The sequence below is a fragment of the Bemisia tabaci genome, chromosome 2 (assembly GCF_918797505.1).
Source record: "Bemisia tabaci chromosome 2, PGI_BMITA_v3".
In the NCBI taxonomy this organism is placed as follows: Eukaryota; Metazoa; Arthropoda; class Insecta; order Hemiptera; family Aleyrodidae; genus Bemisia; species Bemisia tabaci.
In genome coordinates this window covers 8,264,323-8,281,971 of record NC_092794.1, presented here as the reverse complement: position 1 = coordinate 8,281,971, position 17,649 = coordinate 8,264,323, and the positions used below count along the sequence as shown (strand labels likewise).

Below are 17,649 nucleotides of genomic sequence, written 5' to 3'. Positions count from 1 at the left end.
TGAGATTTTAACGCTTTCTAGTGCAACTAGTCTCATTGCATTTCTGTGAAAAATTCGCTCCCGAATTCCAATTTTTAAGCATCGAAAAGTCAGTTTGAACTTTCTTTCCGCCACAAGGAGCCATGTGATTTTGAAACTTCGAACACGTGTTTCTCGAACTAACCTAAACTGCACTTATGCGGCTTGTCCTCCAAGCCCCTCAGGGATTTGCGATTCAAGTAACTTTCCTTCGGAAATTTCGTGAGGAACACGATGTTGGTGCCTCTGGTCTTCTCTGAAACGAACCTGTAAGCGCTAAAAAAGCTCTTTACGTTGAGGCTGTATGCAGGAGGTTCCTCACGGTACGCTGTAGAGTCTACCTCTGTATCTAGTTTGAATTCTCTATGCACAGACAGGGAGCAAATTCATCAGCAGGGTTGCCGTGGTTCCAGACTTGGAGCCCTCAAACAAAGCGGTTACTTTGCATGGAGAGTTGGACTGGATATAGAGGTGTATTCTCGCAACAGGGTAGCGTGGGGGTCCCCTCAATTCTTACAACCGCTACTTGAACATTTTTTGAGCGTGGGAGTTCGTTACAGATAAAAATCAGTGGCACTGTCGTGTTACTCGCTAAATTTTGCAGGAAAGGAAGTATATTATTTGAAAAATTTTGCATGAACAGAAGTATACAGGGTTGCCAGCGGTTGAGAAAACCGGGAAAGTCAGGAAATTTGTTGGAAAAGTCTGGGAATTTTTGAGGATTTAATGCAATTTAATTTTTTACAAGAGAACGTTTGTACGGTTTTTTTTTTTTTAAAATTTTAGGGAATTTGCCTCGTACTATGCAGAAAATTCACCGAAATTTGCACAAAAATCTGCTCAACTGTTTGCTTGTGAAAAATAATTTAAATTGCTCAATTAAATTTGTCAATAGCTGTTGTAGCTTGGTTCCTTTCTACTTAACGCGGTTCATTTTCCTTTGAGAAAATAGGAATTTTCAGAAAAATGCCATCAATTTAGCACTATAATGACGTGTAAGAAAAATTATGCTACCCTTGGTCCAGGTCTTGATGGGGCATCAAAGCTTGAAATGCTTTAAGTCATTCTCTATCAACTGGTACATAATGATAATATGTCAGTTTAATTTGCATTCCCACGAAATCATTAATCAATGCCTGACAATGATTTGCAAGTTGGTTGAATTTTAGCTGATGGAAATTTCTTTGATTTGTTTCAGGTGGGCTCTCCGGTGTGAGCGATAGCAGTCACGGCGTCGACATCATCAGTAATATCAGCGGGGGTGGGGGGTAGCAAGGGGGCTTCACCCCAAAGTACCCCCGCTAGACTTGTCCCCGTTTCAGCTGATTCTCCTTTACCCTCCCTCAATATTCCTCTTCAACCCCATCCGATGCTTTCCAATACTCGGAATAACGAAGAAAATGTCAGTCTCATTGTTCAGCTGGGTGCAACTCATGTTGGGTAGGTTATTTGTAAGCTCCTCATTGACTCTGTAGCAATTGAAATTAAAAAAATTGAATCCTTTCACATCTGAACAGGGATGAAATTAATATTGTCTCCTGAGTCTCATTTCCATAATTTTGTGGACAAGTGGCCTTATAAATAAACTCCAGCAAGATTACGTCACTCATGAGTGATAGCAGCAAAAAAGTAATTTCAGCATTTCCTCGATTCAGTAATATTCTTTGACCCTCAAGTGTATTACTGTCACCAACAAGTATTTGCCAATGCTCATGAAGGCACTTACACAGTTTTGCCTCCTATGTGACAATATACCGTCATCTTCTACATTGTGAAGCATTGGATGTATCTCACAAAGCAAGTTGGGAAGTTTAGAAACTTCCAAGTATCATTTTAAACAAAGAGAGAGAAAAAAGTGATCAGCAATTAAATAATGTGATGGTACACTGCAAGTCTGTAAGTGTTGACCTGACGATACATAGTAGGGAATTTCACCCCAGTCCGGTAATATTCCTAAAGGTGGATTTTTCCTATCATATCATGTTAAGATTCTCCGAGAGGATCTCAGCAGTGCAATGATAAGTATTTAGTCCTCTGAAAACTATGGAATTTGTTTTCAGAACTCGGCAACTTGCTTGATTGAGCATCTTAGAGCTTGCAACTTTGACCGAGCCGAATAACGTCATGGCCAAGACGGAGTGACGTACTTAATTGAAATTTTTATTAAACTTAATCGATGTGTATTGGACATTTTTCAAGTACAACAGGTAAAGGAGCTTTTAAGTCCAATGACTTACTAATTTTCATTTCTCAAAGAAATTAAAGTTATTCCTCCGCTTTGGTTCTGTTAACCCCTTCTTTTATTTCTGAGAGGAAAGCCTCGCCTCATTTCTTTAATACGTGCCTTTGAATCAAAGACAGGGTTCCTAACTGTGTGGAAAATCTGGAATTTTCAGGAGGAAAGAAAGGAAGAAAGGAACTCAAAAACCTGAAAAAAGTCATTCATCTACAGACTTAAAATTGACAAAAAACTCAGATCTGAAGTTTTATGCATTTTAATTTTTCGCAACGGAGGGTGGAATTACGAACTTAGAAATAGTCAGATCGGCTAGTTTTGCAATCCACTGCAAATGCTCGTCAATCAATTCCTTGTTTTCCTATTGTTCCTCTTAAGAATTGCTTGCAACATCTGGCGGAGCTGGTTTGCTACTGACTTTTGCATGGGGTAAACTGAAGTTTTAGAGATAATGCGCCCAGAGTTGGCGGCAATATGTCACCATCACGTTGTTTTTATAAAAAATCGTGCAAATTCAAACAGTGGATCAAATTGATATAAAAACAGCAGTAAATTGGATTCTGCTTTGTCAAGGGGATGAACTTCAGACCCCTGATAACTTCGCAAGCAGATTTAACCAGAGGTGATGGAATCAGCCCTAGCTGGTTTTGATTAATCTATTTACCAGTCTCATTTAAGATCAAACTTGATTTTACTTTTTAGCATGCTCATCGTAACTGTGCAGTAGAGGATTTTCATTTTTGCAACAACAGATTAAATTTTTCCCCATATGATAATCATTACATTATAGGATCAGTTTACATAAAAAACAGTTTTTATTTTTAATTAAAAATTTTTTTGTGTGTTTCAGATGCCCTCATGAATCTGTGGCTGTTTCAACAATTGATAGCTGTCAACAGAACATCGTCAGTCTCACTGGCGCCGAGAGTCAGCCTCTACTTTCCGGAGACAAAAAGCACGTGCGGAGCCCAATAGTCAAGGAAGAAGTCGTAGCAAGTAGCACTGCGGTCACCTCCTCTGTTTCCCAACAACTCATTGAAGTTGATCACTTCAAGCCTCTGAATGAAATCAGCAATGTAGCTCCACAAACTTCTGCTAATCTGAAGTTTAAAGTTTCTCAAGATTTGAAAGGAAATAATTCCTTTCACAACTCAGCGGCTGCTTCTGCAAAACATAAACCGACATTTTCAGAAATGAACTCATCCTTGGTTATGCCAAATGAACTTTCAAACCTCAAAAGAAAAGTAGTCACAGAGGTTAATTGTGGATCTCGAATGAAACCGGTTGATCAAAGTTTGAGTTGTAAATCAAGGTCAATGATGCATGTTCCGATCCCAAACCAGTTATCTGTAAATAGTAAACAAAAATTAACTGGCGAAATGAATATTGTTGCAACGCCTGACACTTACCTGGGAATAAAGCATCGATATAATGTTGAATTTAGCAGCCAAGAAGGCATGAATGTCAAACAAGTTTATTACAATAGGCAATCGCCACATGTTCCAAATGCTTCTAGCAAAACTGTCTCTTCTCATATGCCTCCACCAAAGTGGCACAATAGCAGTCAGGTTGGTATTCTCAGATTATTTTTTTTTTTTATTTCTTTGCAGGAAACTGCCTGATTTCCCAACGAAATTGAGACATTCAAATCCGTACAGATAAAAATAATTTTTTTTAGGTTGGATTCAGATTTTTGAACTTGACAACACAAAAATAGCTAAACAAGTACCTGCTTCTTGCTCCTTTTGCCAAATTATCAATTATTCTTTGTGTATCATTGGGTCAGGCTGAAGTAGGGGTCTCTTTGATGTGATAACCTCACATTTTTACAAAACTTGGCACACTGATTCTCTACAACAAATCTAGCCAAAAGCTATCAATTTTACATTTTTTAACCATCTGTCAAAATTTTTTAGGAGTTAAAATTTTCTGAAAATTTCAGATTTTCTTGGGGACGACCTGCTGTTAAGACCTCTATCTCTGCTAACATTTGCTCTAGAGAGACTCGCTCTGGTGCTGTTTAAAAGCTTTTTAAATAGGACGTTAATTTTATATTTTGAAACATGCATGACAGAAATATCATAGTTTTTGTATACGTTTCATTATTCTTTTTTCATTTTTCATTTATTTCTATTTTGCGAAGGCATCATCAGGACTTTCCAACATATAATCTGTCAGTGCTATATTGATCAATTTTCTGGACCTCTTTAAAAATATTTGTGTCCTCTTATTGTTGTTTTGCTTTATTTTGTAGATGCTATCCGGTAACAAGCATTCAAGTAAAGGTAGCAGCCGAAGCCATTTCAAATCGTACGGTGGCGTCAACAAAAGCTATGCTGCTAACTATCCAACTTTTACCAACTTCCTACAACAACCAAAGCATCGAGTTATTACTTTCAATATGGTCAAAACAATTCCTTCTTCTCGCATAAAGTAAGCAGGTGTTTTCTTACATCTTAAATTACCTTTGGTTTTTTGAGTTAACCTCTAGAGTTTAGCATTCCATAAAACTCTCAGTAAATAATACTTTGCTGAAATTTGGACCAATTTCGGTAAAAAATTGGAATTCCAAATACATTTCTTGTTAATTTCCTAAGGATGGGGCAAAACATCAAAAAAAAAAAGAAAAGAAAAAAAAAAAGGCAATCAGGAGGTGTACCTATTATTAGCTTTTCACAGGCAGGCTTAGTAAACTGATATGTGCATACGGCCGCTTATAGTTTCTGTCTAAGTTTTTATTATTTTGTAGCTGCAGATTTAGCGTATTTGAACTGCCAATTGGTCTGCTACATGCAAGAGATACTGCCAACTGAATACATGTTTTAAGGGAAAAATTAGCTCAAAAATCATGTTCAGCACATCAGAAAAGTCTGAAATTTACTCCCTAGCGTGTAATCTGCACAGTTAGTAACAAGCTTTTTCAAATTTACCTTGTATGCGGGCAATTTTTCTTGGTGACTGGCAGTCAGGTTTGCCCGAAGAGAGACCTAACCTAAAAAAACAAACTATCTTGTGAACTGTTAAATACTTTCCTTGCATAAGATTTCAATTGATTCAAAGCTTTTGTTTTTGCCAAATTTAAAAAGAAAAAGGAAACAAACATATGAAAACGATGGAAATCATACAAAAGAAAAAGTTAGCGAAATCATTTGTTCACTTAGGTTAGTTTTTCATACTCCTCTGCCTGTGCAAAACTGGTCAGGGGTAACTGAGAAAAACTGCCTGCAGATGCGGGAAACTTGAAAAAGTGTGAAGTTACACTGTGAAGTTACGAAGTGATTGCGCGCTAAGGAATGGACTTCAGGCTTTTTTATTTAACTTGATGATGATTTTCGAGCGTTTCTACCTGTGTAGAGTATATTTATTTGGCTGTAACTCATGCATTTAACAGTCCCATTGAAGTGATTCATCAGACACACAGTCACACCAGGTTTTATATTTCCCAAATTCTGCCTTTAAGGAAGTAATTTTTAATCCCTGCCAATTCTGAAGAACGTCTTACAGGAGAAACAAAACCCAGTTTTGAGTCTCAGAACACAATGTTCTCTTTCAACAAAGTTTTTTCCAATTGAAAACTGCAAATTTGTTGTCATTCTGGGGACGTTATCACTTTTAACAAACTGCCATTTCCAATGGGATGTAATCGGGTGGCCAAATGAGATTGGCCACCCATGGGCTTTGTCAGGTACGGGTTTGACTGTAATACCAAATTATTTTGCAAATCACCATCAAACTGTGAAAAAGTGCAGTGACAATACAGCATATTTTCAATGTATGATTTTTACCTAAGAATTATTTCTTTCACATTTTAATTAACGATTATTTATCATTGATACATCTGCAATCTTACCTAAAAGGTTCCTACTCCAAGCATTTTTGTTCAGGGATGTCAAGTACACCTCTACGTGTTGTATTCAGGGATGGAAACTCATTCGTTTACTCATTTATTCATCACAATTTTGTTTTCAGAGCTTGCCAATGGAAGTTCAATGATGATGATCTTCTAGATGGAACCATTGAAAAAAGGCCAAGGTTTCACAAACATTTGCCCCTCGATGTCCAGGTACCAAATTTAAATTCCTTTTTTCTCTGAATTTGACGTTTTTTCTACCTTCCATCACCAGAATTGTCTTTCAAAGAAAGAAGGTGAATTTAAATGAATCCAAATAATTTTTTAAAAGCAAAATACGAATGCTTCAATCTTTAGTTACTGCAGATTACTGCAAGACTACCGCTCCCTATTTTTTGTAAGCCAAATCTATCATTGAAATCAATAGGTTATCAAATGGCTCAATTAAGTACTACTTTATTGTTTTTGCTTTTTGAGTTGTTTCATTTCCACTCTAAAATTTTAGGAACCATCTTATGAGGCAACCGCAATTTTTTGGAAGCCAGTTGAGCTTTTATCTAAACTTCCCTCCATCTTTTAAGTCCCACCCACAAGCCTAAATGTCCTGAAATGTCAATTACTCAAATATTTTTTTGAATTTTTATTTCTAGTGTGTTCTGCAAGATCACAATTATGGAGCACCACCTCCGTTAAGCCCTCAGTTACCTTCATTGATGAAACCATCTATCGGTGTGAATGGCATGCCCATATCAAATACGCAAATTCGAACCACGGTTCCAAATCATACTCCAGTTATCACTGCTTCGTACAAAGGTATCTAATTTGTTTCTCTTTTACAACATAATTTCCCATGAATTAGTGCTGATTCAATTATCCCTTTTATCTCTCCAGTAGCCATCTCTATTTTTTATGTCCAACTGGTCCAAAAGTAAAAATTGAAAAATTATTGCTTTTGCACTCATTTTTATGGATCTACTGAAAGAAAATATGCAGAACAGCACAAGCACACAAATGATTAATCAGCAAACTTCTAGAGTTTGAAATGTTTGCGAACAACAAGTGTGATAAGGTATAGTCCTGTGTGAAGTGTTTGGCTACAGCAATGAAAGGAGTCCTCTTCTAGTGTTTTTCAGTGTCTCCTCCAGCTGTCATTTGAGGGTTAAATTCGTTTCATTCTTTTCCGTTTTGTAAAAACCTACCAGTAAATAGCACTTCCTCACTATCGTTACTTTCAGTGGTTTGTTTGTTTGTTTGTTTATTTATTTGACAGTCATCAAGAGAATCCATAAAGTTCTACTTGTGATAGGGGTCCAAAAGTAAAGCAACTGATTTACAGTTTATTTTCTTGCCCAAGCTCTGACCAATGCATATAAACAAGTAGTCAGCTCGAAAGTAGGAAAGAAGTTTCTTATCTAGAAATCTCTAATTTGAACCTGAAAATAGTGGGGATTATTTTTTTTTTTGAAATTACATAACCCAAAGAGATTGTGAACACCATCTTCAGTCTAAGCACCCAGTTCAATTCTATTGTTGTGAGTTAACATACATTCAATCTTTCGATAGTTAAGAACTGATGCCTCTGTAGTAAATTTATGAAACCATAATCCCACATGGTGTTTATAGTACATTCATGTGCATAATTTTCTCTGAAATGTCTTGCTGAGTGCCAAACTAGCCTAGTTTTCTCGGTTTTGTTCAAGATACTCTCATCTTTTCAATTTACTTTCATTATGTACACTTAAAATTCGTTTTACGTGATGACCAGTGTCTGGCAAATCATATTAAGTGTATTCATTTTATTGTTTATCAATATTTGAACGACCTGTGAGCGAGCCCATTATTTACAAAAAATATAACAAAAGCAATCGGCAGACATAACTAAGATAAGATACATAACATAAGATACGCATACCCAATTATAGACACATCAGAAAATTCTCAAATTAAATATCAGCAAGCAGTTGGTGATGATTGTTAACATCAGAGTCAGTCAATACCAACTCCTTTCATCTCCAGTTGCTCAAAGGAGCAAAATAAAAGTAGGTCAAGCTATCCATTGGAAAGAAACTTACAGTTAGGCAAGTAGTTAGACAGGGTGTCTACTAGTCTGGAAATAGTACTGGTTTTTTAATGACCGTCTGGATGTACCATAAAAGTGCGGAAAATCCGCAAGAAGGCGGGAGTTTTTTCCTTCTTACCACGCATATTTTTTAATGAAGCCTGGAAAGTAAGAATGCAATCCCCTGTGTGTTGATTCTTTGATTAGTATTTGCCTGCAAGATTGTGCTTGTGCAGTCAGTTAATCCTCAAGCAGCCAATAAAATTTTGTGTTCACGTCATTCTTGTCACAATGCAAGCGAGAATTCAAATTTTCGAAACTTTTCGAGTTTCTTCAAATGGAGGTATTGAAAAAGATTGAATTTTTCTGTTGAAAAAGTATTGAATATCTTGTGAATGTACTGAAAAAGTATCGTAAAAGCACTGACTTTTAGCCCGCCTGTTTTGGTAGACACCCTGTAGAATTCCAAGTTCTCAAGTTCGTCGTCAGTGTAGAATCTTTTTGAAAGCTCAATGCTTGCATTTCCTCTTTTTTGGAAATGAATCACAAACACCTTAATATCTCTCATTTATCAAACCATATTTCTGATTTTCAGTCCCAATGGGAAGCTTGTCTAATTGCAAGCAAATACTGAACGGCAACGTCAGTCCCCGACACAGGCCGACTCTTCAAGTTCAACTTCCATCACAGCCATCTGCGCTAAGTTTCAACCTCTCATCAACTTTCAACACGAGTAAGATGGAAGAAAGTGAGCTCAGTTCAGATGAGGATCGAGAGCCTGAGCCGGAAGGAGAGGAAACTGAAACTGCTCCAGAAGCGGAAGATAACGAAGACGACAGTGTCACAAGATGCATATGGTGAGTATTCTTTATTTTTCGTTGAGTTTGAAGTTATCATCTGGGGAACTGTTCTTTAAAAACAACTCATGGAATCAACAGGTAGAGTCTACCTCGTCAAAATTTCATGCAGAACTTATCAAGCATAGTGAAAATTTCCAAAATGAATTCATGAATAAGTTTTTAGCACCTATTTCAATTTAGAATGCTGTTTTCATTTTCAACACAGAAGGTCTCCTGACCTCTGCAAAGTTGTATTACCTGTTTGAAAATATTAGCCAATGTGCCACAATGTAAACAATGTAACAATTTCGAACATCTGACGATAAGCCAAAAAACGGCATTGATGCTATCAAGAAATATACTATACATCAAGGCTTGAAAAGGACCTTCCTATCTGAAAGGGACTCCTGCGTTTATAGTTTGAAGTAGGTAATGCTCAATTTCCGTTTCACAAAAGTGCCTTCTTCCAAACTGTATGATGATGCAATCAATTTATATAAACCAGTATTTAAGTCTGATAATTTTTATTGTATTGTATTGTTATATTGTGCAGCACCTAGTAAAAGAAAGAAAGTTTATGGTTTGCATTGAAATAAGCAATTTGAATTGCGGCTTGCTGAAAAACCAAAATCTGAAAAGGTTAAATGGGTCATTAAAAACTAACTTATTTTTTTATCTTTTTATTTTCCAGTGAGTTTCAGCACGATGATGGTTACATGATCTGCTGTGACAAGTGTAATGTGTGGCAGCATGTTGAGTGCATGAGTCTGACGCGAGAGAATATTCCGGACGAATATCAATGCGAAAGGTGTCAACCGCGACCTGTTAACAAACAACGTGCCATCCAACTTCAACAAAAGAAAAGGAAACAATTGTTCAACGACACCACAGACTCGGACAGTTCCATCTCTTCGAGTTCATCACCTGGTAAACTTACACACTTTTCCATTCTTTTTTCTTTTTTTTTGACCCCTTAAAAATCTGAGGTTTGAGTTATCTGCGGTCGTATATGGCAATCAGCTTTAGTCACGAACAAGAAATTAGTCAGGACAGGGAAAATTGTTGTTTTTGAACTTTCTAATCCGAGAGAGTGAAAATTTTAAGCATCATGTATTTTTTAATAAAGATCCGATTAAAATCATAATGAATCATTGGAACCAAGAAAGAGTTCTCTACGCGTAGAGATTTGCATGACACTCAAGATAGTAGAGTAGAGTACCTACATAAAGTGAGTATTACTACATAAAGTCGGTAATTGTGAAGTTAGGTGACGAAGCTCTTGGAGCGCCAAAGAGAAGCCACCCTATGAATTCAAATTATCCAAAGTGATTTATTATTACTATTGTTTCAATCCGTTGTTGGTAAATTTACTCATTTTTTTGTAAGACCGCTCATTTATGGACATTCTTGGCCATTTTGATTTGATATTGGAATCTAAAGATTGCCAGTGACATTTTTTGTTTTCAAAGGTTAGCTGTTCTTTTGGACCCTAAGAGCTCCATATTTTGACATGTCCATTCTCTCCCTATATAAGTACTCTATAGTAGGGCTGAGCACTTTATCAGCCCCTGATGAGATGTTGACTTCCTGTATCCTCTTTGTTCTTCCTATCAACGGTCTAGCAAGTTAGTCATATTTTTTTTATGTTTGCAGTGAAAAATCCATTGGCGAAAGGACTGTTGAGCAACATGAAGCACGTCAGTCGCATACCTGGAAGAAAGAAAATAATCGCTGCACCTCGGAGGAAAAAAGAAAAACTAATCCGGCATCCGAAGCAAAGGCGATCATACACGCTTACCAAGAGAAACAAGCGAGACCAACTCGGCAGCAAAGAGCCTGTAGCATCAACTCCTCATCAGGAGAAAAAATTAACTTCAAGAAGAAAGGTCAGTCATTTCATTTCAGTAAAGCGATTATCTTGTAAATTTCAAATGATTTCATTCCCGGAGATGATCCAGTAGTACTGCTTGTGAAGTCTCTTTCATGCTGTTATAAGCCTACTGTTTTAATTTCATTTTATTTTTCGTTCCGTTTAGTTTTATTTTTTCAATACATCCTCCTGGGAAAAGGGATTTCAATGTTGAAGAGCCCAACTGGTAGATATTAATGCAATTTCCAGGAGTCTTTTACAAATTTTGGCACAAAAAGTTGAGTACAAATGCCAATTGTGTTGGCTGAGAAATTGTTGTTTTTGTGAATGTTGAAACTGTTCATCCAAGATGTTCAGAGCTCAAAATCGTTGGATTAGAATATGATTTTACTCCCTCTATCAGTGCCAAAATGAAATGAACTAAATTGCTCTGAGGTTATTATACGCAATATTAGTAAGTGTTCTCTGCAAAAAACTCAAATTAAGATTTTTCCATCCAACCCAACAAAAAATTCATTCACAAAAAAATTGCCTAAGTGGACTGAAGTTCCTTACCCGCAGATGGTTTCATAAAATGATCAAGTATAATCTACTCAGCCAAAGTTCTCAGGTCTTTGCCTGGACTCGGAAAGCTTTTGAATACCCTTAAATTTTCCTTCCCTAATTTGGAAGCTCTTCCTCTTCAGATGGAGATACGAAAGTGCTTGAAAGTGTCCTTGAGATTTGAAATTCAAGGTCCATAATTTAAGAACATTTTTGGTTAGTCTTTTGAACTATAGTATTCTGCCATGTGGTAGCGCTGTCAAGTGTCCCGTCCTCCTTAATGTGTTCCGCAGATTTCCTATGGAGACAGTTTTCAAGATTCTCCTTCAACCTTTTTCTCCAACTTATCAAAAATTCCTGAAAAGCCCTATAAAATCCTTGAAAAACGTAGCCAAAGTAGCCGCAGTGTACATTTTTGTTTATATGATGGCAATTTTTTTTTTCTTGCAGAGCGGAGCTCGCGTAAGTTTTGACGGTGAGAAAAGTCCGGTGGAGGCAGAAAGCACCCTCCACAGCCCGGTTGAAAGAGGCTCAGTACAGCAGTTGAGGCAATGGATTGACAGTTATGAAGAAGCAGTCACAAATCATTACTCTCCAGAACTCCGTGCCAGAATTCTAGCTATTAAAGTCAACGGTGTCCACTCTGATCTTAAGCTTCCCACTAACTTGCCTGCCACACCCAAATGCAGAACATCCCTCCTACCCAATGGTCTCAAGGTATGCAATTTTAGTTTCATTAGACACAAGTGGGGCATTAGTGGGTGTGCAAGTGCACTCCTACGATTCGCTCTCTGAAGATAGGTTGGTTTTTCAAAGAGGGAGAACGAATCTCAGCGCGTGAAAGCTCTAGAAAATAATCTTAAATGTGTGAGGAAAATCTTGAAATTTTTAGATCTAATAACAGTTTGTCTCACCAGGCGAAGTTTAATTAACAGTTTTGCCTTGATTTAGCGTTGACTGAAGACTGTCATAGTTCTTGGGTCAACTGTTCTTGGCGACAGCTCAATTTTACTGATCTTAATGATAAAATTATGTACGTAAACTTGAAAACACTGTCATGACTGAAATTTAAAGTTTTCATGTGGTACAAAATAGTCGCAACCGTTGACAAAAGTTTTGTCATACTCATGAACCAAAAGATTTAGACTGTTTTTACCTCTAATACCATACCTGTTATTATCTTGCCCAAAAAATGAGGTTTTGATACTCATTTACCCCCATTTCTTATCTGTGTTAGTTGGCCTAGTCCAGTTGAATTTGCTTATCTGACCACTCTTTTTACTGATTATCACAAGATGCAATATGCACTTAAATCTGAATAGCTATGAGTTAGCATGAAGGAATAAAAAAAAGTTACAGGAAGTAACTATGATACCGCTTTTCAACCAACATTTTTGAGACCACTGATTTGTTCTAAATACCACAAATAGCTATGATGGTCAAATGAGTGATTTTTTCACAAATTCAGAGGGCTTAACAACATGGAAAATTTGTTCACTAGGAGAGAAAAAATTCTGAGGTACATCAATTAAGATCTCTGCTAAACTTTTGCGTAAAGTTAAACTTAATTGCATTATGCTTTTCAACTAAAAGCTATTTTTTTCGCACCCTTAGAAGAGAGAAGGGTTGCAAAGCAAGGTGTAAATTTTTAAGGGGGGAAGGGGCTCCATACTCGCATGACAAGCACATGATTACTCAGTATTTTTCAAGATTTCAAATCCTAATCTGGCGTGATGAAGGTCATCGTAATACTAAAAAAGTTGCATGTGCAGAGCCCCTCACTTCTGTTCTTATGTGATCATAAATTTACTATCAGGAGATAGAGCCCTACTAGTTTTCTTGATGTTTATTTCAAAAATATTATGATTGTTTTTTTTTTTGTTTTCAGATTTTAATGTCTAGTTCAAATCTACCGTCAAACCAACCTTTGTTGGAATTGATGGGAAAATATATGCTGGTGTCACCGCCTCTACCTGGTAAACAAGTCTCGAGGACGTCTTCGGCACCTCCCCCAGGCCCACATATCTTTCACTACAGGCTCCCTAAAGATGGGACAGAAGTTTGCGTTGATGCTCGAACGTATGGTAATGATGCCAGGTTCATCAGGAGATCTTGCAAACCAAATGTGGAGGTACGTTCAGACCGCAACTGGGAAAAGAAACGAATGCATAAATGTCACATTTGGAAGTAGTACCATCAGTGTGCAAAGGAAATATGTATCGTGATTTGTCATATCGTGCATCGATCCATGTTTCTTGTACATTTCTCTGCCATTCAAGGCTCAGCAACCTTATTTTTCATGATAAATCATTACACTAAGTTAGGTTTACAACAACATTACTTTTTTCCAGGAAATTACTAGAATTCATCCTGATTCCGGCCTTGTGTTGACTGAAAACCAATAATTGATAGTTTTATCCTGGGTTCACGTTTAGTTTTTATTTTTTCCTCATATCGCCGATTGACAACTGATTGATAACTTGAGTATTTTGGGCAATTTTACTTGAATATCTTATCCTCTTATGTCCCTCCATGGATGCAAAAACTTATTGCCCATGTGATTAGTCCGGTTGCATGATATAGTGAGTTATTGTGAAAACAGGAAAAAATCGGGGAACCTGTAAGTGATAAGGGGAACCCTGTGAGATTTTTTTCCATAATTTTCGTTTTTGTGGTGTTCATGTGGTAAAAGCGTCCGATTTTTTGGCGGACTAGGTTTTCCCCCTCCTTCTTTGGGGGGAGGGGGGGGGGGGTTACCCTGGGTCTCTGTTCTAAATCCTTTCAATAACCCTTTGTTTGTTGATAATTTGTTTTTCCGGTACTCTTTAATTTCATTTTATCAAATTTCTCCACTATTAGTGTTACTTGAAAAGTAATTTTTCTCCATTTCTCATTCGCAGATTCGACATTGCATCGAGAAAGGAACTCTGCATTTGTATCTAGTTACTATTTGTGCCATTGACAAAAATACAGAAATAACACTACAGAACTTACCAGACATCCCAAATGTTGATTGTCCTTGTGGTGGGAAGTGTGCCTCAAAACAAAACCACATGTCAAACAAAAACGGAATCATCATCCGAAGGAGTTCCTTATCTCCTCCTCCTGTTAAAGATAAATCATCGACTCCTGTTTCAACTGCTGAAGAACCTCAACCGGAGTGAGTATAAATTCTCTTGCAGTTAATTCCAATTTCATTTTCCATTTTGTACCATACGTGTGTAAGTTTGCCACCCCTAACTTCTAAGTGATGTATTTCATTAATGATACCGCTCATGTAATAAAAGGCTGATCAGGCTAGGAATATGAAAAATAATTTTATCTTGAAAAGAAACTTATATATTGCCCCTTTTTTTATCCTCTGATTTTTTTTTTTTTTTTTTCTCATCTCATCCAAATTCACTCCTCTCTCTCTAACCCTCCGAACTTTAACTTTCCTGTATAATACAACAACTAACCTCCTTTTTGTTGATAGGAAAATTTGTTTCTATTTTTTTTTTAAATTTAGTCATGAAAGTTTGGTACAAATAAACCTTTCAGGAATTTTTTAGATTAGTTTATCAACGCCTTACAGGGTGTTGTATTGATTCGTGTTGTGTTTTTTGAATTTTTTGGCCCTTATAATTGCAAAAAGGATAAAAAAATCGTCTTAGTTTAAAAGACATCCTGCATAAAGCTGAGATATCGTCGTACGTTTTTCATATTGCTTTCTTCTTGTTGTAGGGAATCAAGTGTAAGGCGCAGAAGCATTTTGAAAGATGAGAGGAAGAAAAGGCAGAGTCCTGCCTCAAGCGTGACGCTGGAAACATTGGTGAATAAAAACGAAACCACTAAGAAACGAGGACGGAGAAGAACCGTGTCAGAAAGCGGAAAAGTTGTTGTACCTGTCGAGAAGTCTCAACCTCCATTAGCTGTAGCTGAAAAGGAGCCAGAGAGACCCTTGAACTCTCCTCAAAGTGATCGGGAGCGCATCAAAGAAGAACGCGAACAGCCCTCCTTGACCAGACGCAACTCGTCGGTCAATCTGCGGACAACTCGCATCTCCGAGCAGAAAAAGGAGAAAGAAACCAAAGAGAAAACTTGTTCTACGCCAACTGCTCAGACCCCAGTCAAATGCGATCCATCCCTTGCAGATAGTCTTACAACGAATGATCCGTGTAAAATGGTAATTACACTTGAAATCCTCTTTTTTTTCTGCTCCTTTTAGACATCCTGCTATTTTCACTTATCATTGCAGCTATTTTTATTTTGAAAGAGTTTGCAAAGATTTCGCCAGTAAATTGTGTTGGCAGGCCTTAAAACGGCTGCTGTAGATATCAGCAGAAATAATTCCCAAAACTGTCTGGAAAAGTAGGCCAATGCCTGCGAGCTCCTCAGGAAATTGAACATTTTTGCTCAACTTTGCTGTCTTATATGAGTTTTCATCACTACTGGAAGTAATATTTTAATTAATGCACTGCTTCAATACAAGGAACAACGAAATTACAGAATCGTCTCCATACGTATTTATTGAAATTGCTTTCGAGTTTTTTTTATAAGGTATTTTCTGAAGAAAATACACTATTGCATTCTTCCCCAGTTTCAGCCGTGCTTTAGATAATTTGTAATGAGCATTGATCTTGGATGATAGATTACAAATATGCATTCTGTTCAGATTCATGCTTACATATTATAGAGTTAATGATTTACGTTTCGCCAATTATGAAAATTTGAAAATACACTCCGTTCACTTGAATCTCCCCAGACTTTTTTGACCCATAGAAACCTTTAAAAACCAAGTTCTAATTTGTGTTTTTGAGCTCCTTTTCAAATGAATAGTTCTGAGGAAGCCAAGATAGTGTTTGCAAGAATCCCTCCCTCTGTGGTCTCGATCTTGACCATGCGATCTCTACTACAGTTCATGGTCCATGCAGTCATCGTCAATGCAAATATGCACTGTCTATTAATCATGGCAGTGGTATTGTGTGGTAGAAATAGTTGCTGCTACAGGGGAGTTATATTTGGATGCCATTTTGGCTTCTTGACAATGCATGGTTATATGGGAGCTCAAGATATTTAACTCGGTACTTGCCGTCTGTGGGTTAATATTGTTCAAAAAATCCAGGAAAATTCCTACGAACCAAATACTCTTCTAATACTCTCTACTTCTAAGAAAGTCAAGATTTAAAGATTACTGAACAAGCTCAGAAAAATGAGTGACTGAGAAAAATTTTACCTGAGCATGGATGAGATCACTCTCAAGACCATGCTTACCAAGAAATTCTCATTTCAGGAGAGAAGATTATGATAGTCTCACTCTAAATGCTGTAGGCTCTTCTTACGTTTTGCCTAGAGTATATACCAACTAATCAGTTCAAATTTTTTCAGACAAGGGAAGAACGGAAACTTGCAGCCATTTTAAAAGCATTTGATAGGCTTGAAAAAGATCAAGCTCGAAAGCAAGAATCTCATCACAAGGGCTCAGCTCGAAAAGATTCGTCTGACAATGTTGATGTTGTCCCGGAACCGAGAATCCTGAAATCTTCAGTGCAGCCACACACACCTGCAGTTAAACCATCACCAAAAAAGAAGAGGTAAGCACATAATTTATCAACTGAAATTCTTCTTGGTAGATACTTTTAATCAGATAGTAGCTACAGCATCAGTTCCAACAGATTATAATTGTTACATTATCTGAAATAGGGCTGAACTTTTTTCCAAGTTCCGAAAAGTTCCTATTTTACTTCTTTATTTCCTTATTTTTTTCCTTAGGAATGCCACTCAAAGTCACTTTTTAAGCATTTGTTTCCTTTTATTTTTATCTCAAAGCATTTCAGACAAGAGCTAATAATTTGAGTTTAAGTTGACAAGATTGTACTCTAAAAATGGATGTATAAAAATTTTTTCAGAGGCAAAAGGCGCATCCTCAATAGGAGTATGTCAAATTTGCAACCTAGTCCAAGAACAAGACGAGCAATGCAGAGGCGAATGAACACGGAACCCGAAACAAGTTCCGATGAAGACGATGAGGATGTTCCAAGCAAGCCAACAACGAGACATGCGTCAAATAGACATCCAATATCCCCTGATAAAGTGAGTTCAATTTGCAGCGGTAATGTTGTAGCTTTATCAGTTATTTATATTTGTGGTGTGTTTGACTTGTGTATTTTGTTAATTAATTGTTTTCTCCCAAGATTTGTATCCATTTAATGATACATGCACAGGTCAACAAATCGTCCGACCCTATTTTAAATC

General features: G+C 37.0%; 1 protein-coding gene across 1 annotated transcript in view; it reads left to right on the top strand.

Moving 5' to 3' along the window:
• Window positions 1-17,649, top strand: part of upSET (SET domain-containing protein upSET) — a 50,368-nt gene that overhangs the window by 20,616 nt on the left and 12,103 nt on the right. Inside the window, exons 2-15 of the mRNA XM_019045133.2 lie at window positions 1,217-1,458; window positions 3,105-3,822; window positions 4,509-4,687; window positions 6,224-6,317; window positions 6,755-6,917; window positions 8,759-9,020; window positions 9,694-9,929; window positions 10,656-10,888; window positions 11,866-12,132; window positions 13,304-13,546; window positions 14,316-14,575; window positions 15,139-15,580; window positions 16,783-16,988; window positions 17,304-17,487. Coding sequence (XP_018900678.2) covers window positions 1,388-1,458; window positions 3,105-3,822; window positions 4,509-4,687; window positions 6,224-6,317; window positions 6,755-6,917; window positions 8,759-9,020; window positions 9,694-9,929; window positions 10,656-10,888; window positions 11,866-12,132; window positions 13,304-13,546; window positions 14,316-14,575; window positions 15,139-15,580; window positions 16,783-16,988; window positions 17,304-17,487 — 3,558 coding nt within the window. The 5' untranslated portion in view covers window positions 1,217-1,387. The remainder of the gene's footprint in view (window positions 1-1,216; window positions 1,459-3,104; window positions 3,823-4,508; window positions 4,688-6,223; window positions 6,318-6,754; window positions 6,918-8,758; window positions 9,021-9,693; window positions 9,930-10,655; window positions 10,889-11,865; window positions 12,133-13,303; window positions 13,547-14,315; window positions 14,576-15,138; window positions 15,581-16,782; window positions 16,989-17,303; window positions 17,488-17,649) is intronic.